Here is a 26,564-nt window from a genome sequence, read left to right on the forward strand (position 1 = left end):
GACTGGCAGACTGGGGTTGTCGTCCCTCTTTTTAAAAAGGACGACCTGAGGGTGTGTTCCAACTATCGGGGGATCGACCGTTTTTTCAAAAAGTTGCCAGATGGGTCGACTGACAAGACAAGTTATCTTTGTGTATTGGTGTGAACTGAGTTATCACTGTAGCACATCCAGTCTGAAATACCATTTGATGGCCAAACACATGGCGAATGCAAATTCTCCGCCGCCTCCTTGTCAAAGCCAGGCGACAATGGATAGCTCTCGACAGAGGCATATGGATGCTATTATGTTGAAAGGAAACTTAAGAAAGGAAAGTTTAAGCCATGGTTTAACTGCTCTATAGGCTAAGTCATAGTTTACAATGATGTGCAGTTTGTGACTTTATTTTGGATCACCCTGTTTTGATCCCTTAGAAAGGATTGTTGAAAGGGCTTTTTTGTAACCAAGTATTTATTTTTTTATCATCTGTTTATTGACAGTGTTAAATTGTGTGAGATTTGATTTATTCAACTGCTCAAAGTGAGAATGTTAGTGCGAAATATAACACTACACATTGTTGTTTTCAATTCAAAAACATTTGCACAAAGCAAGCCTATCCACTTTTCCATGTTGATAACAGTATTAAAATGATAATTCAAGGGACATTCAGAATAGATAAAAATGTGCGACACTCATGAGATTAATCGCTGTTAAATATTTCAATCAATTGACAGCACTAATTATAGTATAGTTCACTTAGACCAGCCACCCATCTCAATGTATGTTACGGTTTTCACCACGGTTTTAGACCAGGACCCAAAGATGCAGACCAGAGAGAGGGCAGGTAAAAATAACACAAATTTATTAGAAACAAAAAGCGCACTCAAAAGGAGTGAAACAACAATAAACGAAAAGCCCACTCTAACAGAGTGAAAAGAACTAAGGGAGCTCCGTAACGACGGGTCTGAGGCAAGGCACATGTGGAAGTGGCAGACAGGCAACTGGAACAAAAGAAAACACACCATTAAAGGTGGAAAACAAATCATTAGCACGCTCACGATAGCAAGAGATGAAAGTACTTATGATAAAGATATTCAAACAGGCCTGGAAGGATCTCGGGAGGAAGGAGACTGGAACAATCCGGCAACAGGTAAGGAAGAACTCTCTCAGTTTAACCTGTGCCTGATTAGCCTGATCAGCCACCGGTGTGCGCAGGAAGGCGGAGCCGGCCAAGTGCAGGACACACCCAGCTGCACAGGCAGGGGAAGACAGACAGACAAAAACACACTGGGAAAAGGGAAAAGGAAACACAAGGGAGAGACACACTGCCAGGTCCTAACAATGTATGCAATTCTGATTTTCTGATCTGAAGTTGTGAATCCACACACGTGGTAATCGAGCATAAATTATGCAGATGTCATGATTAACTTTCAGACTACACATTTTTTTTCCTGAATTACCCCTTAACATAGTGGAATATTGTAAATAAAGTAGCTCAAAAATGATTAAAAAATTAAAAAATCTGATTAGACACATCATGGACAATTAGACAGACCAGTCTTTGTGATGTACGTATTAAAGGATTGAGTTCTGTGTTTAATCTCTCTCCCCTATTTCAAGCACTGTTCGTCACTTCGCCACACTGTTTGTCAACGTGAACGTGACTTCTGAGCCTCATGAGGTGTCAGCTCTGTGGTTCCTCTGGTATGTTAAACAGTGTGGAGGAACCATGAGGATATTTTCCACCACCAATGGAGGACAGGTGGGTCTGCATGAATGTGTGCGTATTAGGGCTGGGTGGTATACCAGTTTTCTCACGTCAACAGTGCCACAACTTGGATTTTCTAATACTGTCATTACCGTGATGAAAATTTCAGCATAATTATGTGCTCTATTGTGGCTGTGATAACATGCAGATTGAGGTCTACGCACATGCTCATGGAAGTGGAGTTACATCTAGTAACTACTATTTTCCTCACTATAACACTGACTCCTGTAAAATCAAGATGTGAAGATTACATTATCAGCAACGCAGGCTAATTTCTCAATTGCTGGCTGCAATAACACAAAGGGCTCTATTTTTGTCCCCGCCACTGGTGGGGTGCAGGGTGCACACCCCGTGCAGTGGTATTTTCGTGCAGCGCAGGCGGGCGTACAGCACACTTGCTATTTTGGTAAACCGAGGCGCACAGAAGTACGCCAGGATGGGCGTTGCAGCACAGTAGGGGGAGGTGTCCGCATAATCAGCTGATGGATTTGGATTTACGGTCCATTTCAGTCCAGCGTAAAAGTGCGCTGAAAGCTCACCACCCCAGACCTGGTCAACTCTGTGCGCCAGCGGCGCACCGCTGGGCAAGTGGATTTTTGTAAACCGGCGGAGTCATGGCCTCACAGGCAGGTTTCCAATGGCATTTCACTGTGATCAATAATTAGCAACAGCCACGAGTCAGCGCATACAGTCATACCTAAATTTCTATATTTTGATCAGTATTTCATCTGACCACATCGCAAGCGCGTTTGGCATGTGTAATGGTCTGATGATCAATAACTTTCCACACTAAACAGATAGACAGTAATGAAATAAATTTTGTGAGGCCGTAGATACGGCCACTGCGAGCCTGGACCTCCTGGACCAGAACATCAGTCTCCTCCTGGGAGAAGTTTGGGCATCGGACAGTTTCCTGCGTGGCCTCAGTCATCTTCGAAACTTGCCATGCGCCTTGCCAGCAGCGTTTTTAAAAGTGAGGCGAGGAGCTGGTGTGATTGGTGAAGATTGGCCTCGGCTGTGTCAAACCCACTCCATGCCTTCTCCCCTCCCTTATTCTGAGATGCGCCGCTGGGTGGGACTGAGATGAGAAGGGGGAGTAGTTGCGCCAGCAGCGCAGTGCACGAAAATACCAAAGTCTGCGCCGCTACGCCCCATCGGCAAAGCGGACCTGACTTTGCACCTCGAGAAATAGAGCCCAGTGTCTTCATCTACTCCCACCATCTGAGGACGTGAAAACCCAGTGGATTAAGTTGATGGAAATGTCCCCACAACAACTGGAAAACTCTTAGGATTCAAACAGACCTCAGACTGATTTGAGGGCAATACAAAGGAGAATTCACTTTGAAATTGAAGAGCAATGGTTGGATTGATAGTGTGATCAAACTTAGAACCTGTAAGCTTTACCATTTTTATGTTGCTTTTCTGTTTATTTATGAAGAAAAGACAGCTGATGAAACTTCACTCAAATAAGGCTCCAGGCCCTGATGGTGTCGGCCCCAGGGTGCTCAAAGCCTGTGCCCCTCAGCTGTGTGGAGTTATTCACCATGTCTTCAACTTGAGCCTAAGTCTCCAGAGGGTCCCCATGCTGTGGAAGACGTCGTGCCCTGTTCCTGTGCCAAAGACATCACGGCCCAGGGCCTCAAAGGACTACAGACCTGTGGCACTGACCTCCCACATTATGAAAACTCTGGAGAGACTCGTCCTGGAGCAGCTCCGGCCCATGGTCACGCCACTGTTGGACCCCCTCCAGTTCGCATATCAGCCCCGACTTGGAGTTGAGGATGCCATCATCTACGTGCTCAACCATGTCTACGCCCACCTGGACAAGCCGGGGAGCACTGTGAGGGTCATGTTTTTTGACCTCTCCAGTGCATTCAACACCATTCGTCCAGCTCTACTGACGACAATCTGACAGCGATGCAGGTGGATGCCCCCCTAGTGTCCTGGATTGTGGACTACCTGACTGGCAGACCACAGTATGTGCGCCTGCAACACTGTATGTCAGACAGAGTGGTCAGCAACACTGGGGCCCCACAGGGGACTGTTCTCTTTCCCTTCCTCTTCACTCTCTAAACTACGGACTTCAACTATTGCACAGAGACCTGCCACCTTCAGAAGTTTTCTGATGACTCTGCGATAGTTGGATGTATCAGCAAGGGCAATGAGGAGGAGTACAGGGCTGCTGTGGACAACTTTGTCACATGGTGTGAGCAGAACCTGCAACTAAATGTGGCAAAGACTAAGGAACTGGTAGTGGACCTGAGGAGAACCAAGGCACCGGTGACCCCTGTTTCCATTCAGGCGGTCAGTGTGGACATTGTGGAGGATTACAAGTACCTGGGGGTACATATTGACAATAAACTGGACTGGGCAAAGAACACTGACACTCTCTACAGGAATGGCCAGAGTCGTCTCTATTTCCTGAGGCGACTGCGACTATGCCAGACTATGCTCAGGATTTTTTATGAGTCTGTGGTGGCAAGTGCTATTCTCTATGCTGTTGCGTGCTGGGGCAGCAGGCTGAGGATGGCAGACGCCAACAGTCTAAACAAACTGATCCCCAAGGCCAGCAACGTTGTGGGGATGGAGTGTGACTCTCTGACGGTGGTGTCAGAGAGGAGGATGCTGAATAAGCTAAGGACTATCATGGACAACGTCTCACTCCCACTTCATGATGTGCTGGCCAGGCACAGGAGTACGTTCAGTGAAAGACTCATACCACCAAAACTAAGGACTGAACGCGACAGGAAATCATTCCTGCCTATGGCCATCAATCTACACAACTCCTCCCTCTGAATGGCCCTTGGACTTTCACTGTCTGTTCTGATGTATATTTTCCAATTTCAGTTTCTGCACATCCAATTCAATTTTGCACATTCAATATTCAGTATATATAGTATATATATGGTATATAATATATAATGGTATAATGGTATATATTTTCCATTTCAATTTTGCACATCCTACTTCAATTTTTGCACATCCAAATGCTCAGTATATGTATTTATAATTGTTTTATTGCTGTACATTTTATTTTATTGTGTTGTATATTTCTTATTTACATATATCCTTAGTCTTAATACTCTTTTTTTATATTGCCTTTACATATATATATAATTTTATTTTTTATTTTTTTCCTTCTTGTTCTTTCTTTCTAATTTTATTCTAATCTATAATTCTGTTTTGTATGGAGCACTGCTACAAAAAAAAATAATAATTTCCCTCGGATCAATAAAGGAACTCTGAATCTGAATCTGAATATTTTCCTGTTTAGCCTGGTGAATTTGGTAATACCATGTTGCATGGTTAACATGTCCGGTTGGATCCATTGTAGGCTCACATGCTGGAGCAATGTTGGTGTATTTAATATTGAAGAACAGTCAAGAGAAACTGTGTGAAGGTTAAGCCTCCTTTGAAGCCAATTAAATAACCACCGTAGTAGCTTGGATGTGGGAGACTGTTTTTTCATGTTGCTTTTTGTGTTGTCTCACACAGCCAGATCCAACATTTTCATAATTCATTCTGCAACATAAGCTCAGCTGGTTTTGTTGCTGGAGGAATGCCCCCTCTGCTGTGTGCTGAGTCAATATGTGTGTCAGTTGCTGCTTTTTGTAAATGTACTTGATAGACATCCCCCCAGGTACTCTGACAGTTGTACCTCTGGGGGTAGGCAATATGACCTGAAATTAATATCGCAGTATTTTTTTTTATTTTTATTTTTTTTGCTTTTCATGGTGATAGAATTATATCAAGGTATCATAAAAATAAATAGGATACTGCACTCAAAACATGATTCTACCTATTTCACTACAATAACAATATAAGGCAACACATCTTGGCATGGCAGCTGTAGCTCAGGAGGTAGATCTAGGTTGCCCACCTATCAGAAGGTCAGTGGTTAGATCCCTGGCCTCTGCAGTCTACATGTTGAAGTATCCTTGGATAAGATAATGAACCCCAAATTGCACCTGATGCTGTGCCATCGGTGTGTGAATGTGTGTGAATGGTTAATTCTTGTAGGTGCTTAGCCACCATTGTACAAATGTGTGTGTGAATGTGTGAATGCAGACTTGTGTTGTAAAAGTGTTTTGAGTGGTCATCAGACTAGAAATGCACTATATAAATACAGTCCATTTACCATCTTAGGAAAGAAAAAAAGATTTGAAAATTGATGTGTTTATGAGATATCAGGGAACCCAGCTCACTGAATATTTTCAAAAGAAATCTAAAATCTTATCTCTTCACTTTAGCCTTTCAGAGCAGAGAGGGCCTTCCTTTAAAAAGAAAACCAGCTGAGCTTGTTTTGCAGTATAACTTTATTGATCCCCCAGTGTGGGATCAACAAAGTCCTATCTTATCTTATCTTAAAGTGTGGAGATAACATTAGGTCTGGCTGTGTGAGACAACCCAAAAACCTACTGTACATGAAAAAACTGTTTCCCGCACCCAAGTACAAGCGCTGGTATTATCACACCTCAACTATTGTAATTCCTTACTGGCAGGGCTCCCAGCATGCTTGTTAAAACCCTTGCAGATGATTGTGGCGGCTCGCCTGGTGTTTAACCAGCCCATACGAGCGCATGTCACTCCAGTGTTCATATCCTTCTACTTGCTCCCAATTGCTGCCTGCATCAGGTGTAAGTCCTTGATGCTTGCCTACAAAATTGCCATCAAAACCGCTCTGACCTACCTGAACTCCTTCATTCAGGTTTATGCTCCCTCCCGCTCACTACGCTCTGCCCAGGAAAGGTGCCTGGTGTTGCCAGCTCAAAAAGGCCCAAGTCTCTAGCTAGACACTTTTCTTCAGTGGTTCCTCGTGGTGGAACGAGTTACCACAGGGGTTCCCAAACTTTTCCATACTATGGCCCCCCAAACAGCATTAGCTTCTGGCCAGGGACCCCCTTTGCAAACCCACCGACAATGCTACAAAATATGTAAAGACACATCAACTTTTAGAATGATTTTCTTACTTTTATTCATTATTCAATAATTATTACATTTGTTTAGCATAAGAATATTAACAAAATGTTTTCAACAATGTATTATATTCCCACTGAATAATGAACTTTTCAACAAACTGTTGACAGACAAGAACAGAACAGAAGAAGTCAAACCTCTCTCAATTGTGTGTGTGTTCACTATTCAATAATTATTACATGTTTTTAGCATAAGAATATTATTAACTAACATGTTTTGCTTTTTTTCTTACCTTGCCTCCGGTTTTCTGAGGCCCCCCCTAGCGCCCCCTGGCGGCCCCCACTTTGAAAATCACTGAGTTACCAAACTCCATTCGTTCTGCAGAGTCCCTCTTGATCTTAAGGAAAACACTAAAGACCAAGCTCTTGATCACCTTCTTTCTTAAAAAACAAACAAAAAAACCCTCTCTGCTCACTCTGTGCACTCTATGCATTACTTCATAGCACTGCCTCATAGCACCTATGTCCAGAATTGGACCAGAAAGTTGCATTCTGGCACTTACTCTTGTTGTTCTCTCCCGTCTAGAACCTTGCTTGTGATGTATGAAAATCTGATATGTACGTCACTTTGGATTAAAGCATTTGCCAAATGACACATTTACAATTTGTGTCATTTACAATTGTAATTGTAATTGTAATCCAAGGTACTACTGTGGTTATTTAATAGGCTTCAAATGAGGTTTAATGTTCACACAGTTTCTCTTGACTGCATTGCTCCACCATTTAGGCCTAGAATAGATGCTGCTAGCCACCTTAGCATGCTAACATTAATTCAACAGGCTAACCAGCAATCCTCCTTTGTATTGGCCTCAAAACAGTCTGAAGCCTGTTTGAATCCTAAGAGTTATCCAGTGGCTGTGGGGACATTTACATCAGTTCAATTCACTGGATCTTCACTCCCTCAGATGGTGAGAGTAGATGAATACTTTGTGTTCTTGCACCCATCAACTGTGAAATAAGCCTGCGTTGGTCACAATATTACCTTTACATCTTCATTTTACAGAAGTTAGAGTTAAAGTGAGGAAAATAGTAGTTACTGGATGTAACTCCAGTTCTATGAGTATGGGTGTAGACCTCTACCTGCATGTTATCACAGCCACAATAAAGCATATTATTTTTAATATGCTGAAATTTTCATCAGGGTAATGACAGAAGTGGAAACTCCATGTTGTGGCATGATGTGTCTCTGGTGACGGTGACAAAACTGGGATCCCGTCCATCCCTGTGTAGTTATATAATATAATTTGGGTTTTCTGCCAAATAAATGCTGTTGAGATGCCTAACCCCACCCCTTGTTTAACTTTGAAAATTAATCACATTACATTTACTAATTAACCTAAATAATGGGGCAGGCTACTTCTTCTGTGTGGATGTAGGCCTATATGTTATTTTCATTCCCATTTGGAACCAATAAAAACATCCAGTCTTTTTTTTTTTTTTCCAGAATACCTTGGCTGTAAAAAACAAAAAGAATACTGTGATATAAATTTTAGGTCAGATCCCCCACCCCTAGTGTGTATACAGTACTTGTACCACTACATTTGGGATTTCTTGCCTGTTTATAGAGGCAAAGTCTAGCCACACATCTAGTTTTGCAATTGTATCTATATCAGAGATTAATATGAGATACAGCTTTTGAAGAAACCAAATTAAAAAATGACAGAATACTACAATGTCATGGTTCAGTTAATCTCAAAAAAGCAACCTGAGGGACCGAGGCTAGTGCAGAAGAGGCTTGCCAAGAAGTGATGTGGGACTAAAGCTCACTGTAGCATGCAGAGATTCATTCACTCATGCAAAACAGGAGGTTAAGCATCAGTGAGAGATCCCATAACCTCCTAAATCAGCCCTAATACTCTTACCTTAATTTGCTCCTGATCAGCATAGGATAATTTTGAGCCTGACAAAAGCTGTTTTTCATGTAGTGCTGGGGGAGCACATTCTGCCGCCATACTAAAGCCAAGTGGCCTTGTTGCCATAGCCACTGAGGAATGGGATTGTGTTTAGGTAAACAGATGATGTTGTGGCCAGCTCTGTTGTCATTTATCATTTGCCAGACCTTCTCATTTAAAACATCCATACTTGTTTATGGGTGCATGTATGAGTATGTGTACAATATATAGAGTACAAATTAACTTATGATCTGATATTTTGTTTAAAGAAATACTGAAACTGAAAAAATAAACTTATCCTAATCAAAAAGGACAAATTTTAGGTTCAGCTCATAATTTCCGGTGACTGGCAGGAAAATTCATCCAAATACCACAGTGGAATACACACAATGTGTTTCTGATCAGGAGACCAGAGAGACATTGACACTAACCATGTGGAGAAGGTCACTGTCTATTTAATTTTGTGTATCAGAGCTTTGGCAGCACTTAATCTCTCTTCACCCCCACAGTACTCTCCATCATTCAGCAGTTGCTACCCTAAGCTTTACAAACACAGTTTCTCTTTGGGTTAAGATGTTGAAATTTGCAGTGCAGGAAAGAGAGTTGATTGTGGATAACCAGTATTTAACACCAGATCAACAGATTTTTAGTAGGTTGCCTCCTAACTATAGGTTTTAATAGCCTGGCAGAGTCATACTCATAGCAGGATCAGACTGGATAGAAACAACTTTATGCCAAATAAATTGAGACCGTCTTGAAAGTACAGCATAAAAAAGCTTGACTAGACCCTTCTAGTCTCGCTGCATTTGTGTTCTGTGGTTGTGGTGGTGGTGACTGACCCCTGATCTCTCTGTCTGCCTGTGCAGGAGAGAAAGTTTGCTGGCGGCTCTGGTCAGATCAGTGAGTGCATAGCCAGGGAGCTGGGAGACCATGTGAAGCTACAGTCTCCAGTCTACAGGATCGACCAGACCGGAGACATGGTGGTGGTAGAGACATTGGACAAACAGACCTACCTAGTAAGTATATCATAAAAATTATTTTGAGTGAGCTACAGCCACACAGTGGTGGAAATAAAGTTTTTACTCAAGCACTATATTAAAGCATAATTTTGAGGGGCTTGTCTTTTAATTGAGCATTTCCATTTTATGTCGCTTTATACTTCTACTCCACTACATTCCAGAGGTAAATATTGTATTTCTTCACTATATTTATCTGTAGTTACAGCTGACAGCTGTAGTTAAACACACATTGTTTAACCTGTGATTCCCAACGTTTTTGGCTGGGAGCTCTTGTTTGGGTCCATTATCACATTTCATATGTTGTTAGTAGTTAGTACCCAATATATCAGTACATCAAAGAAAGCTAAAATTAGAGAAAAGTCCAACAAATTAAAACCGATTTGTGAAGCAAAACATGGTCCTTTCTTTTCTCCCATTAATTGTCTCCAAACTGCCAAGATTTATTTTGTGACCAAACTACCACCCTATATGTATAGCATGTAGATAAAATACATAAAATTGAAATCCTACTTACACATGGATACATTAGTATTCACTTACTACTTATGTCATAAATCATAATGATAATATAAACATCAGTTATGAAAGTCATTTGTCAGCAGAATGAATTTTGATGCTCTTCCTGATAATACTCATGTACTTTTACTTAAGTAGATTTTTGCATGCAGGACTACTTGTAACCAGATATTTTTACATTGTTGTATTGATACTTTTACTGAAGCAAACCATCTGGGTACTTCTTCCAGCACTGCAACCACATTTGTTATTATTGTTATATTATTGGCAAAATGTAAAAACAGAAAGAAAAAACGCATGCAGTATTTGTACACTGCATAATTTAGCCTTCATAAAACATGTCCTTAGGGATAAGAAATAGATGCTAAACAATAAAACTCTTCTACCAACATTCTGAATCACAAAATGCAGAAGACAGTGTTGTTCTTTGCTGCCATCTACTGGTTTCTTAGCAACCTGCCGCCATGTGCTATGTCATGCTGCTCACACCTGTCTCGCATCTGTCCTGTCCCTTTTGTGTTTGCTTTTTTATGTGTCTTTGTCTTAGGCCAAATATGTGATTGTGGCCACCCCTCCTGGTCTGAATCTGAAGATGCACTTCAAGCCTGAGCTTCCACCACTGAGGAACCAGCTGATCCATCGCGTTCCCATGGGCTCTGTCATCAAGTGCATGGTCTATTACAAAGAAAACTTCTGGAGGAAAAAGGGTATGCAGGATGTGGAGTGGAGTGAGGGGATGCTGCAGTATATGTCTTTATTTTATCTTTACACTCCTTTTTTTTACACTTGTCTTGGTTGGTGTGTGTCACCAGGTTACTGTGGCAGTATGGTGATTGAAGAGGAGGGTTCCCCCATTGGCCTGACACTGGATGACACAAAGCCTGATGGGACTGTACCTGCCATTATGGGGTGAATACTGAGCTCCAGCTAGTTCTCAGCAAAATTACAAAGGATAGATATTCTGGTCATGTAAAAGTGTGTGGACAGTTGCACATTACACACCTGTGATTGTGTCATTCTAAAACCATGGGCATTAAAGTATAAGTCTGGTATTATTTCATATATTTTTGTTTGTCAACTAATCCCATGAAAAGACCAAAACCATGTGTTTGTTCATCTTATAAAGGTTTTCTGTGTTTCTTCTTCGCAGCCCCAAGCCCATTGCTTCCAACTGATGAAGCAAATCTTTAAAAATGACTAAAAATCATAATTTCATTTAAAAAGTAATTTCTGTAAACAGTTAGGCACTGTAGTTTTTAACAAACATGACTAAAACATGAGAAACCAGTGCATTTGTTGGGGAGTATTTTCAGTAGGGGATTCATAGACATTTGGTTGAAGGTAGTGAATATTTACACAGAACAAAAATATAAACAATAAATAAAAATAAATAAAACATTCCACAGGCCACAATCAACAACCTGATCAACTATGTGAAGGAGATGTGTTGCACTGCGTGAGGCAAATGGTGGTCACACCAGATACTGACTGGTTTTCTGACCCCCCCGGACTCCCCCCAATAAAGCAAAACTGCACCTGGCCTTTTACTGTGGCCAGCCTAAGGCACACCTGTGCAATAATCATACTGTCCAATCAGCATCTTGATATGCCACACCTGTGAGGTGGGATGGATTATCTCGACAAAGGAGAAGTGCTCACTAACACAGATTTAGTCAGATTTGTGAACAATATTTGAGAGAAATGGTTTTTTTGTGTATATAGAAAATGTTTTAGATCTTTGAGTTGAGCTCATGAAAAATGGGAGCAAAAACAAAAGTGTTGCATTTATATTTTTGTTCAGTGTACAATGGCAGGACAGTGTACGTGGGATTGACTAAAATTAGTTAAAATAATGAAGGAACATGTCACCCACTGTAACAGTATGGCTTGGTAATCTGTTTTTAATCATTTTTGTTCAGCAGTGGAGCTCTATGGCACAGAGGAATTGGACATGCCAGACCTTGGATATATACAGTAGTTGTTAGTATGATCAGATCATTTTTGTTTGGGTCATTTCATGGGATTTGATGGTAAAAGGACATTTTCTGCTGTAACAGCAAACACTTGTTGTCTCAAAGTTGGCAGCACCCTATTGTTTAAATATCATTGTATAGTGTAGGGCTGGGCGATAAAACGATAGCGCTATGTCTCGCGATAGACACGTCATCAATATCAATAAAAAATGCGTTCGATAAAACATTCGATAATTTTTTTTTCTTCCTGAAGTTGCGAAGTGAGGTTGGCTGCGTTAACAAAGGCACTCGCTCTCAGGTAACCGAGCAATGTAGGGAGTAATTGCTAATCAGTGAGAGAGACACGCTAACACGCCAATCATGTAACAGTATCAAGTTCGGTTGCGCCATCTCGTTGTCACGTGTTTGATGCTTCACAAGGAGTGAGATGAGAAATAGAAAGCGCTGCAGCGAGCGAAGAAATTGTCGATAAAAAGGGAAAGTCAGCTCGCCAGTATGGAGTTTTTTGGATTTTATAAGTCGGACCGTCGTCAGACCAATGTGGTCTGTAACTTATGCAAGACTGTCGTCCCCACCAAGACCGGTAATACCACAAACTTATTTAACCACCTTAGCCGCGCTCACTCTTTGGAGCGCAGCCGTATTCGCCAACGTCCAACAACTGCAGCACCACCGCACAAGCAGCAGAGCACCATGCAGAGGTATCTGCATCAATGCCTGATGACAAATCATCTAAAAGGCACAAAGACATAACGGAGGCAGCGGCATATCATATAGCTAAAGACATGCTTCACTGAGCACTGTGGAGAAGCCAGGTTATAAACATCTCTTACACGTACTTTTTTTTTCTTAAACACACTTGCAATAAAAATATAATTGAATAATTCATGTATGTTTAGGGTAAGAAGAGTGACTAAAGTTGTTCATATGTCTAGGCTGGTTTTATAGTTCAGTCAGTGTTACTGTGCTGTCCATAATGTTTGTTTGTTTGTAGGTTACAGATGTCAAGTCTACCTCAGTTTCTGCTATGTTTCTACATATCTGAAAACATTTTATTCAGCAGAAGGTGAATTAGCTAGTGAACTTCCTGCACTAAACCTGCAGAAAAAAAGTTCTCAGGTTTCTCTCTGTTTACATTTTTACATTTTTTTACATTTATTATTTGAGTGTTTTCCATGGTTGTGTTGACATTTCCTTTCTGCCTTGATAGCTGAGGGGATTATAATCAGAGGAAGGTTCAATTTAAAATAAAAATGTTTAAATTGAATGTATTTTTCTCCTAGTCTTTATTTTAAATAGGTCATAAAAAATATCAATAATTATCGATATTGACTGATATAAAACACTTATATCGCAATAGAGTTTTCAGCCATATCGCTCAGCCCTAGTATAGTGTAGCATTAAGATTTCCTTTCATTTCATTTCATTTATTTTATGTGACTCAAGACCATGACCACATGGTATAGAGCACAAAGAGAACAAACAATAATAGCAAATAACAAATGTTGCTTGGACAAAGTAATACTATTCTTCAAAAAGGAACAAAGTTTACAAAAAACTTAAATTAACAAAATTAATTTAAACATAGAGGGGTAGGTTAAGTAATAAGTAGGCAAATATATTCCTCTATAATTCATCATGGTTGCATGCATATTTAAAACAAATCTGATTCTCATGTAACAACCGATTGTCACTACAAACACTGCAGATCCTCTGGTGTCTATCCAGCCCTTTATATTTTCCAATGACCTTAGGAACCAAAAAAACAGACTTAAAGTCCACAAAGAAGTCTGGCCCTGTAGTGTACACAACATGCAACTGGAACTGCTTGTTCACTGGTGTAGTGACATATTTTGTAGTCATTGGATGACATTTATCTCTTCCCCCTCCTCCAGATTCATCCTTGCCCGCAATTGCAGAAAGCTGTCAGGGCTGACTAAAGAGGAGAGGTTGGTGCGCGGTGGAGACAATATGTTAGATGAATACACTCTCACAAGATGCAAGATCGGTTTAATCCAAACTGCTATCTTGTGTTTAGGTTGAAGAGGATCTGTGAGATCTACTCCAGAGTGCTGGGCTCAGACGAGGCCCTGCATGTGAGTTTGGATACAGACTAACACATAGTCGCACTGCTACAGTGGAATTTCATCACTTGTTAAGCCATCCATGTGTTCAATTGTGTCTGTCAGCCGGTGCACTATGAGGAGAAGAACTGGTGTGAAGAGGAGTACTCTGGGGGCTGCTACACAGCCTACTTCCCCCCAGGAATCCTTACCCAGTTTGGCAAGTAAGTCACAAGTTACACACACATTTTAAAATGTGTTATTTGAGTCGACCAAGTACAATTACATTACAGTTGTCTACAGGGCCCAAATACGTATTTACAGTGGTTTTCTACATTATTTGACACTCCAGAGTAAAGAGACCACACAACCAGGCTATCTGTTTCATCTGATGTGGAATAAAACTTAACCAGCTGTCAAGTGCTGTTTTGATGAGTCTGCCAATCATAACTAACCATTAAGTTCAGGGATTTTTTAAGGTCAGTCATAGTGTAGTCACCAGATACATGTATACCAACGATGTCCAGAAGATAGTCGACCTCTGCTGTGAAGGCAATTATAACAGGTGAGACGTTGACTCAGTCATGCAGCTCTCAGCATGGCCTCATCTGCCATGACTCACACACACACACACACACACACACACACACACACACACACACACACACACACACACACACACACACACACACACAGACAGAGTTTATTTCCTGGAGACTTAGGGAAGGCGAGACCCCCATAATGTGACTGTGTAAACAGATTTATGTCTCCACAATGTCAATAACACACACACACACACACACATACACACACACACACACACACACACACACACACACACACACACACACACACACACACACACACACAGTCTTTTTGTTCTTGTTGAGCTGCATGTCTTTTTTCCTATGCAAGTACATTGAGTGCAATGTTTAAAGCAGAGTCAATTTCCTTGTATGTGCACACAGACTTAGCCAATAAAGTCGATTCTAATTCTGACAGATCCTGTGTAGCTGGTTTATGGCAAACATCCATAATACTAGAGACTAATGGCTGCATATTCAATTACAAGGCCACCTTTAAACTTTAGATGTTATGTTTTACCAGAGGTTACAGAACCCAAAATACCGGCCTCAAACAGAGGAGACAGGAGGCAGATGAAAGTTAATTCAATTTAAGAAAGTTAACAATTTAATCAATGTAGAGTGATTATGTAAGCGACGAGTCCGGACGACGAGCCCAACGTTGCTGAGTCTGAGAGAGACAGGGCATGGACGACAACGGCTGAGGAATAGGCACCTGAGCACAAAAGCAGGTCAGGAAGGCAGGTAGCAGACAAGGCAAAATACTGAAAAGGGTACTTCTCTGGTTTGGTTGTTACCATGCAGCAAGGCAGACAATTCCACATACTGGCTGAAACCCTGGTGCTGAAAAACTTTGTAGGCAGAGTCTTGATTGCTTGACTGAGCCCAGCTGTGCCCGGGGGGGGGGGGTTGGCCATGCCCTGCAGTGACGCAGACTCTGACATGACAGGTGGGAGACAAATGGAGTGGAAAACATAGGAGCACAAAAGGGGAAAAAGGCGGGGAGATGCACATCTCTACATTAAAAATCAACTGAAACTCTACAGCCTCTCATGTTCTGTCTTTTCCTGTCCCTAGGGTACTGAGGGAACCGGTAGGCAGGTTGTACTTTGCCGGCACAGAGACGGCCACAGAATGGAGTGGCTACATGGAGGGGGCAGTACAGGCTGGAGAGAGAGCAGCCAGAGAGGTCAGAACACAGCCAACCTCATTCATTTAAAGTAAAATCTCCTCAGGTGAAAAATTATGTTTAACTGTAAATACTATACTAAATTGGCGCATCGTTTTACAAATTTTAAGTACTAAAGTACACCATTGAAAATCATGATTCATAAGCATTCAAAACACACTTGCACTACAATTGTATTATATCACCAATGTGTTGGAAATATACTTAAATATACTTAAAATTAAGTGAAATGTAGTACACTTTAATGATGCATACTGATAGTGTATTACAAAAGACTTGAAAATAAGTATACTTTAAGTACATGTTATTACTATTAAAAGTATTTGTTGTAATGTAATACATTAAGGTACACTTAAAGTAAACTCAATAAACTTTTTATAAATACTTTATATTAGTATTCATTTTTACTACATTTAAGTAGAACTTAATGACATCTATTTAGAAGTACACTTTTTAAAAGTATATGTCAAACATATTTTAAATTAAGCACAAGTAAAAGGGTAATGACTTTCCTATACTTAAATTATATCTCTAATACACTAAAGCAGTGGTTCTCAACTGGTCTGGCTTCGGGACCCATCATCACCTCTTAATGACAAGACGTGACAACCAAAATTGCCTACAATTGTCTCTGTAGTGGCCCCCCCCCAGCTCAGTGCGGACACAGAGAAGCCATTACACATCATGTAGTTGACCAGTCACATGTGGCTTGAACAGAAAAAAAATAGAGGAAAAAAACAAAGCGGCTCCAACAGGAGCCAGCTCTGATCGTTCACTTCAAAGAAGCAGCTCTAAGAGCTGTTTCGTTCGCAACCAACACATCACTACCAGTTGTATTTGCACATTGTCACTTAACTTCTGCTGCTTGACTTCAGGGAGTAACGATCATAATGAAATTAACATTAGCCACAGAAGAACAGAGCAGCAGCAACAGCTCCATGAGCGGGAGCAGGAACTGACCTGTTGTTAGCTGAGCTGCTGGCTAATAGCTGAAAGCAGATTGTTGTTCGAGTTGTTTGCTTCTTGTTTCCTTCATTTCCTTCTTTCAGTCATTAATTTAATTATTGACTTTGTTATCCAACAGGACGAGCAGATCACAGGCGGCATTTATTTTCCTTGGATGGTATTAGCAACATATGACCTGCCCTACTCTGCCTCTGATTGGCTTACCCTGATATAAGACAACAATGACGAGTAGCCAATGAGAGGCAGAGTAAGATGGGTCATGTCATGCACTATATCACTGCCCACGACCCTGAAAACAGGTCAGTCACGACCACCAGTTGAGAATCACTGCTCTTGACCAGTGGTTCTCGACTGGTCTGGCTACGGGACCCACCATCACCCCTTAATGACAAGCTGCAAAAAAAATCCCCTTCAAAATAAAAGCACATGATTTTTTTTTTCTTAAAATTTTTTATTTTTTGCCCAGGCAAAGGCCCGCCACCCACTTTTGGGTCACGACCCACCATTTGAGAATCACTGCACTAAAGTTTACTACATCTTGACCTGGGTGGAATGTTTTGTTGTGATGATTGGTTTTAATGCAGCAATTCCCTTAATCAAAGACAAAATACCTCTTTTCTTTTTGCAGTAGCTTAGATTAATGTTTTGAATTTAGTAATACAATGTCATTTAATATGTCCAAACAGTATTAATAACACTGTCTGTACAGGTAACACTGCTGTAGTTTAGGCCAGGCACAGAGGCCATTTTGGTCCTTAGTGATCCTCCCCAACCTTCTCCAGCATCAGCAATACATGTGGTTTCAAGTGGTTTGTCAGCTAAGGGTCTTCAGATTTGCTCCAGGGAAACACATTAGCATGGTCACACTGCCAAACTAAAATGGATATCATGTTGAAATAAATGGTTTGAATCTTTATGTGGGTGCACTGAGTGAACAACTACTGTGTTCTGTTGCAGGTCATGTGTGCTTTGGGTAAAATCCACCAAAGTCAGATATGGCAGACAGAGCCTGAGTGTGTGGTGAGGGAGATCTTTCTGAATATGTTTTAACTAATTTAAACGCAACACAAATAAATGTAACTTAAACCCACCTCTTCCTTCTGTCCTTCCAATAGGATATCCCAGCACTCCCATTTGTCACCACCTTCTGGGAGAGGAATATGCCTTCAGTCGGTGGTCTCCTGAGGTTTGTGGGAGTCTCGACCATCCTGTCTGTTGCCACTGCAGCTGGCCTGATGGCCTACAAGAAGGGCCTCCTGTCCCGGAGTTAAACTGCCCACACGTGTCATCTCACTCCTCTGCATCTAAAGGGAGCACATCTCAATACACACTGTACTGTTATTCTTGTAGTGCACTACTTTGTGGCCCAAACCACAATGTAATGAACTCTATAGGGTATAGAATGTTTTTGAGAAGCACCCTGCTATAAGACAGTCACCATCAACTTCAGTTTAAATCTACAATCAATCTGAAATTCAGAATGTGAAACCAGTGATGGAAAAAAGAGAAGAATAGAATCAATTCTTTAAAGGAAAAAATTGATCTATCTATCGCTATTGATATTCCATATATGCCAATGACATTCACATTCTTGATTACATGAGATCATGCTTTTGTGTGTATGAGCTTTGTTGTTTACATGCGCACATGCTTGGTGAGCATGCATCTGTGAGAGTGAGTTTGTCAGTTGCACATTTATGCATGTGTGTAGTTGTACTTGCTATCAGAAGGACCGGAACAAGACGCAGTGAGGACATTTTTGGAAAGTGAGGACATTTCCTCACAGCTTCAAGGGGCTGTTTGAGGGACTTGGTTTTCAGGGTGAGGTTAGAATTAGGTGTAGGTAAAGGTCAGGGTAAGGCATTTAGTTGTGAGTACAAGTGTGTGTGTGTGTGTGTGTGTGTGTGTGTGTGTGTGTGTGTGTGTGTGTGTGTGTGTGTGTGTGTGTGTGTGTGTGTGTGTGTCTAATTACCTCTGCTGATTTTAGGTGCTGATTTATTCTGGTTCAGCAGCTGTAGCTGTTGAGATCCAGAAAACTAGAAGAGAACAGTCGTGCCATTGCCCACAAAATCACAGAGGAGGTTTAAGGACAAGGCTTGTGAAGTTGTTTTTCTTATTGTCAACAAATGTATTCAGACTCAACGCAAAGCACAATTTTTGTCCATTTTGTGTTTATTCACCCCCAGCAGCAAAGTGACAGGTAAGTGTCACTTCGGCTGTATTAATGCATTTTTTTTTTGTATTTATGAGCTTTTTTGAAAGCCCACTCCCTGATCTCAGACCTCAGCAGGAACTCCAGCTCTCTCCTTTTCCTCTTTTCTCTGTGCATTTATGAAGTGGAGTCATACAGCCTCAGGAGAAGTTCAAATATTTTGCTTAAGTTGAAACAGTTTCAGCTCATGTGGACACATCAAGCCAAGAATCATATTTTGACTCAAAGGACTTAATAATTTGTCCAACACAGAGAACCTTGTAGTTTACATTGATCCCTCAATACCATGCTTATACCAGACATTACCACTATTAGCACACTTAATCCACTGCTGAAAGTCCCCAACAAACATACTCATTAATACTGTTGGAGTACCGTTTGCTAAAAATGACAGTGCCCAGCTGTTTAGGAATTTACTTAGTCTGGCTTAAAATACTATAGATTTGTTTTGTATTGGTTTACAGTACATGGGATTTGTTGACAGTGAGAAAAAGAAAAAGAAAGTGCATCAGGAGCCTTATCCTTATTTAATACTTGTATTTGGGGTAATGTATTGCTACTACACTGCTGTATGGTCATCTTTTGGTAAATGTAATGAAAGCATTCGAATGTATTTTCTTCAGACTAGAGTTTAAATCACACAAGATGCATCTTGTGTTTTGTAGGAAAAGTTTTGATTTGGTGAAAAAAAAGAAAATGGCCTCTTCTGGAAGTGGATTAAAAAACAAAACACATGAATTAATGAATGCTCATTCCCAGAAAGATTATACCGACATTTGGAGAAACATCAGTTCATGTTTCACAATTAAAAACTCAACAGAAAGCTTGCAGTAAATACAAATTTATTGGCCACAATGCAAGCACTTCATCTATGATAAGTTATGCTTCTGTGTTTGCAGTCATTTGAGTAGGAGTCATGTTTGTTTCATAACATAAGGGAAATCTGATTATGGAAATAGATGTTGAAAACAAATCAACACATGACTGAATCTGAAAGAGTTCTTCTCTTAGTGGATCTGTTTTGAAGAGCATTGTACTGTGTGCGCAACTCCTTATGCCCATTGATAGAATCAAGCTGTTCTTCTCCCAAAGAGTGGTGTGTGTGTTTATGTGTGTAGTTGTCTGTTGTGCCTTAATGGAAGTTGTCATGTTTTTGTCATTTCTCTCAAGTGCCTGTTTGACTCTGAAACTCTGTCCTTACTCAGCTCCCCTCCTCCCTGCACTGGAGGTGAGATGTTAGATGGACCATGTCATTGGTTTAATGTGTCATCAGTAATCATCAATATGCAGGGACCAGCAAAACAACTCCATGTCCCTCTTAGCATGTCTTAAACCTTATGTAAACATTCTCTGTATTACCTGAGTTATAAATGCAGGACAGACTGGACTCAGGTAAAGCTGGGTGTATAAACATAGTATCAGCTGTGAATGCTGTGAACGCTCAGAGTGTTGGGTTGATCAAACTGCTCATATCCAGTGAAACCAAGTCAGTGTGTGTTTTGTATTGTGATTTCAGTGCTTCGCTATCTGTCTCCCCTTGTTGTGGTGCCCTCATGTCTCTCTAGTTGCTTAGCTTCACTGTGTGTGCACTGACCTTTGACCCTCCAGCCCTGACTCGCTTGACCTACCCCCTTTTAACCCCAGCATATGTACTGGTTTTGCACTCACCCAGGCTACTCTAGAAGTAATGATTGGATAATGACGTCACTCACATTTTTACCCATCTCTAAAAGTGTAATGTGTCTGACTTCAGTAGACAAGCACAGTCAGTGCATTCTGTCCATCTTTCCAAGCTGCACTGCTAGCACCATCAACAGGCATAATGGACTGTTATTCATTATCTTATCACTTTTTATTGTTTCTGGAGACCTTTGACTGTTCCTCCATCCCTCTTGTCCTTCTGTGCATTTGACCCTCCTTAATTATTCATGTGACCAATGTTTTGATGTCTTTGATTCCTCAAAAAAAGCTAGTGATTATTAAAAGACAAAATGTGAAATAAATCTTTTACTCGTCTTAAAATGTCCCTATGTATCATTTTGTATATTCTGTACTATGTCTACTTAAAGCAGTGGTTCCCACCCAAGGAGTGCTTGTACCTCAGGTGGTAGTACAGCAGTTGTCAGGGGATTTGTGAAAAGATTGTGGAGTAGTTAAGCTTAACTATAAAAATATAAAATATGACAAGGCAAAAAAACACATGACTACAAGTTTGTATTTAGGAGGAAGAAAAACGCATAAATAAAATTACAAATGGTTATGAGGCAGCTTTTAAATATTTTTACTGTCAAAATGACCACAAGCGTGGCCTTATCTTAAGTAACTGTGGCAAAGTAAATATACTAACTAGCTGTAGAATGATGTCAGAGTAAAGACCTTTGGAAACCCATATCATGTTGTGAGTATTAAGAGATGTGTGTTACATCATTTATTTGTATGAGGATGGTGCACACAGAAAGCATTAGTTGTTAGTCACAAGTGAGATTTTATTATATATGTATGTGATTGATGTGAAGTCTACAGTCATGCTAGCAGTCATGAGTATGTGCTCAGGCACAGCGAGCTTTAAGTTAAATGCTAGAATCATGTTCACAGTGATGATGTTAAGCAGGCAGAATGTTTATTACCATCGTAGTTTAGTGTGTTAACATAACATTTACTAATTAGAACAAAACAAAGTGCAGTGGAGGGTGATGATGAGAATGAGTTTTGCAGGTATGCAGTCATGCAATCAGGGAATCACCAAAGTTACTACAGTTAATGTGAAGAGGGGCATAACTGTCAGAATCAAATTTCATGGTAATCCATCCAATAGTTGTCAAGACATTTTATTTTTCAAGGGATCTTCAGACTGAGTAGGATTCGTTCTCTGCAGACCATGATTGTCTGTAGGCCTACATTGTTGAAATGTATCAGTCTTGACCAGAGTATGGGACAGACCAACTGACTTTGCCATCCTTTGAGCCATGCTGCTAGCATGTCTGAAAATATAGTTCCTGCTGATCATTAATAATTAATAGCTTGTATAATCAATGTTATGTCACTTGCAATGCAGTGAACAAAGCGCTGATAGCCAATAAATTTCCAGAAATGAGTCATATTGGAAAGATGCAGCCAAAGCCCTCCAAGCTCACTGAGACAGTTCCACTTGTACATAGTGTGTGTGTGCATGTGTCAACTGAAGCCCATCAAAATGTCTGGCAAAACCCCCAAGGAGCTATGGGTCAGCTGTACAGCGTTGATGGCCACACAATGGTAAGAATGAGTTAAGTTCTTTAAAAGACAAGCCCAAAGCCAAACCAGCAGGAGGGTAAGAGAAAGAGTAAACCAGTTTGAAGTTCAACAATACCACTTCTGCATGTCTGTATGTAGGGTGGCTGTTGCTCAGGAGGTAGAGTAGTCGTCCAGGAGGTCAGAGGTTCAATCCTTGGCCTCGGCAGTCCACATGCCCAAGTATCCTTGGGCAAGATACTGAACCCCACAAAATTGCCCCTGATGCTGTGCCATCAGTGTGTGAATTCATATGTATGTCCCTTTGGATAAAAGCGTCTGCCAAGTGACTAATTGTAATTAGGATGTCATTTAGGTAGCACGGTGACACAAGTAGTAACACTGTCACCTCACAGCTAGAAGGTCCCCGGTTCGAATACCGCTGTGGGCGCTGGTGGTGTGTCCTCCACCATGCCTTTGGTGCCTGCTGCTCAAGGAAAAAAGGGGGCCTTTCTGTGTGGAGTTTGCATGTTCTCCCGGTGTTCACCTGGGGTTTCCTCCTTAAATAACCCCCACTAAAACCATGCAAGAAGATCACCACCTGGCCAATGGTGATGAAAGAAAGGATGGGTCGCCGCTGTCGGCAGGCATCTGGCAGCCCATCGCTCCTGGTCGGCCGCGGAGGATCAACAGACTGAGGATGGGTCAAACACAGAGAATTAATTTCACAAAAAAGCATGGCGTGTGCATGTGTGGTGCATGTATATGTAATGCTGTGATAATAAAAAGTACGTTTGTGTGTGTGTGTGTGTGTGTGTGTGTGTGTGTGTGTGTGTGTGTGTGTGTGTGTGTGTGTGTGTGTGTGGTTTCATGCCAGAATTTCTGCTCTGCTCTGCAGGGATAAGACATCACCCTTTTCATCTCTTTCATTTAATCCAATCACCCCTTCGAGCTCCTCACTGCAGGGCCATTCACATAAATTCAAGATAAATTCTTGTCAAATCAATATAAATCATGACTGGATGCCAATATAAGGATGTTAGTAGTGAGATAATGTCCTCCTACTGTTTGTTTCTGACCTACAACAGTTGACAAGTGACTATGAAGAGCCCTTTGAAACAGAGATTTTTACCTGCAGTTATGTCATGGCCACTACATGGCTGTCAAAGCATCCATCCATCCATCCATCCATCCATCCATCCATCCATTTTCTATACCGCCTATCCCTATCGGGGTTGCGGGGGGGCTGGAGCCTATACCAGCTTCAGCTGGCGAGAGGCGGGGTACACCCTGAGCCGGTCGCCAGCCGAATAGACAAACATTCACACCTAGGGGGAATTAAGAGTCACCAATCAACCTAATGAGCATGTCTTTGGTCTGTGGGAGGAAGCCAGAGTACCCAGGGAGAACCAACGCATGCACGGGAAGAACATGCAAACTTCACACAGAAAGGCCCTGTCTGGGGATCGAACCGGCAACCTTCTTGCTGTGAGGCGCGCGCCACCATGCCGCCTGCTGTCAAAGCAAGGTAATGAAATATTGTCTTCCAAGCGCATTTGTTGCTATAATTGCTGTAACAATTGTTTATATACACACAAACACATATGATGGGTGTAGGGAGACTTTGCTGACACATTGATTCAGAGCAGGGGTTAGTCATATGGGTCTCTGGGTTGGGTTTTGCTGGTTGAGATATGGCACTTATGTTGCTCTCATCACCCGTCTGAGCTGTGATAGCCAGAGGCTTGTACAATCCCAGAGTGACAGACCAGGCTTAGTCAGAGCAACCACTTTCCAATACTACGGTACAAGGCTCTGACAGCATATGCTTCCCAGTCTGCGCAAAGATTGTGTAACTACAGAACATGAGCAGCTGCACTAGCAGTTGCTTGATTGTGCTTGGGTTGCTGTTTTCTACATATCATGTAAGTGTCAAAACATCTGTATATGCATGCATGTGAACATGCAAGAACCAGCACACATGTACAGACATGCTCCCCCACTTTTAAACACACTTTCCTCTCTTTATTAGACTGAGACTGTGATATGAAATCTGACAATGTCAATTTGCCTCCCAATCTGTTAGACTATGGATTTGATTCATATGGCAGTGTTGTGGGACTCGGGGCCATGGAGCAACTGCTAATTGCCATCCACCCACAACCATACCTCCACAAGTTCCATCAACAGTGAAAATTATCTGCAATCTGCGCTGAATAGTTCCCACTCCCAGACTTAGTGTTAGATTGTTTTCTCATCTGCAGGTATCTGGGTTGCGTAGAATTTCTCCCCTGGTTGTTGAGGTGAATTGCAGTGACAAAGTTCACTAAAAGTAAGAGTTTCTAATAAATAAATATCCATCCATCCATTTTCTATGCTGCTTATCCCTTTCGGGGTCGCGGGGGGGCCGGAGCCTATCCCGGCTGTCAATGGGCGGGGTACACCCTGGACCGGTCGCCAGCCGATCGCAGGGCACAAGGACACAACCATTCACACTCACACTCACACCTAGGGGCAATTTAGAGTCACCAATTAACCTAATGAGCATGTTTTTGGTCGGAGTACCCGGGGAGAACCCACGCATACACGGGAAGAACATGCAAACTTCACACAGAAAGGCCCGGCATGGGAATCGAACCGGCGACCTTCTTGCTGTGGTGCACGCGCACTACCTGCTGCGCCACCGTGCAGCCCATAAATAACAATAATAAATTTCTGTGTTTCTTGTGGTTACAATGCATGAATGAAGGTCTGGAATTTACCATGGTTCACACAACATTAATGTACATATGTTATTTATTTAGGGGCTGCACGGTGGCGCAGCAGGTAGTGCGCGTGCCTCACAGCAAGAAGGTTGCCGGTTCGATCCCCGGGTCAGGCGGGGCCTTTCTGTGTGAAGTTTGCATGTTCTTCCCGTGCATGCGTGGGTTCTCTCCGGGTACTCCGGCTTCCTCCCACAGACCAAAAACATGCTCATTAGGTTAATTGATGACTCTAAATTGTCCGTAGGTGTGAGTGTGAGCGTGAATGGTTGTTTGTCCTTGCATGTGGCCCTGCAATTGGCTGGCGACCGGTTCAGGGTGTACCCCGCCTCTCGCCCATTGTAGCTGGGATAGGCTCCAGCCCCCCGCAACCCCGAAAGGGATAGGCGGTATAGATAATGGATGGATGGATGGATGTTATTTATTTAAGTGCACATTCCACAGGCACAGAAATTGGATACAATTATCTTAATCACTCTCCAACAATCATCCATCTTAAAAGATTTGTGGCCTTTATGCATTTAGAATCAGGCAGCCAAAGATGTTACATGTGTTTGTTTAGTCTTACCATAAATCAGTGTAAAACTTTTTATTATTTCAGTTTCAATTTTTAAATGAGCTTTATTAAGATTAACACTGGCTGAATTCTCATCTAATGCCTGCAAGAAAGCAAATAATTGTATTTACGTGTAGTGTTATATTTCACACTAACATTCTCACTTTGAACAGTCATTCACATTTGAATGAATCAAATCTTACACAATTTAACACTGTCAATAAACAGATGACAAAAAAAATAAATACTTGGTTACAAAAAAGCCCCTTCAACAACCCTTTCTAAGGGATCAAAACGGTGATACAAGATAAAGTTACAAAGTGCACATCATTGTAAACTAGGACTCAGGCTACAGTGCAGTTAAACCATTGCTTAAACTTTCCTTTCTTGTTTCCTTTCAACATAATAGCATCCATATGCCTCTGTCGAAAGCCATCCATTGTCGCCTAGTTTTGACAAGGGGGCGGCGGAGAATTCGCACTCACCGTTGTTTTGCTTCCGGTTTACAATCAGATCCTGTAGTTTTTCTTACGTTACTAGCAGTCACCACAGCTTATAAAAAACTACAAGTTCACTAGGTCACAAAGAGCATTAATCTTGCGCTAAAAAATGAAGCCATTAAAATTGATTTGCGTTAACGCGTTAATAACGCAATATTTTTGACAGCACTAATATATATCATAACATAATAATTTAATTTTAATAGTTAGGCACACAACCCCCCATAAAACCACAATGTGTTATTTTACACTAAATTTTTGTATGAAGTAAACAAACTAGCTTCATCTTTACCATATAGATATGAGGGTATCAATATTTTCATCTAGCTCTCATTTGAGCCTAACCACGCTTGAGTGTGAAGTGAACGAAAAATGGCCGGCATGTGAATATGGTCTATTGGT

The 26,564-nt window shown here is 41.4% G+C and overlaps 1 protein-coding gene across 1 annotated transcript in view; it reads left to right on the forward strand.

The window, feature by feature from the left end:
* The window catches only part of mao (monoamine oxidase), an 81,039-nt gene extending 62,080 nt beyond the window's left edge, over nt 1-18,959 (forward strand). Inside the window, exons 6-15 of the mRNA XM_070975310.1 lie at nt 1,597-1,738; nt 9,479-9,628; nt 10,695-10,854; nt 10,960-11,056; nt 14,016-14,069; nt 14,159-14,216; nt 14,310-14,407; nt 15,845-15,956; nt 17,880-17,942; nt 18,038-18,959. Coding sequence (XP_070831411.1) covers nt 1,597-1,738; nt 9,479-9,628; nt 10,695-10,854; nt 10,960-11,056; nt 14,016-14,069; nt 14,159-14,216; nt 14,310-14,407; nt 15,845-15,956; nt 17,880-17,942; nt 18,038-18,193 — 1,090 coding nt within the window. The 3' untranslated portion in view covers nt 18,194-18,959. The remainder of the gene's footprint in view (nt 1-1,596; nt 1,739-9,478; nt 9,629-10,694; nt 10,855-10,959; nt 11,057-14,015; nt 14,070-14,158; nt 14,217-14,309; nt 14,408-15,844; nt 15,957-17,879; nt 17,943-18,037) is intronic.
* Nucleotides 18,960-26,564: the final 7,605 nt, after the last annotated feature.

This window comes from Chaetodon trifascialis, chromosome 12, assembly GCF_039877785.1.
Source record: "Chaetodon trifascialis isolate fChaTrf1 chromosome 12, fChaTrf1.hap1, whole genome shotgun sequence".
Classification (NCBI taxonomy): domain Eukaryota; kingdom Metazoa; phylum Chordata; class Actinopteri; order Chaetodontiformes; family Chaetodontidae; genus Chaetodon; species Chaetodon trifascialis.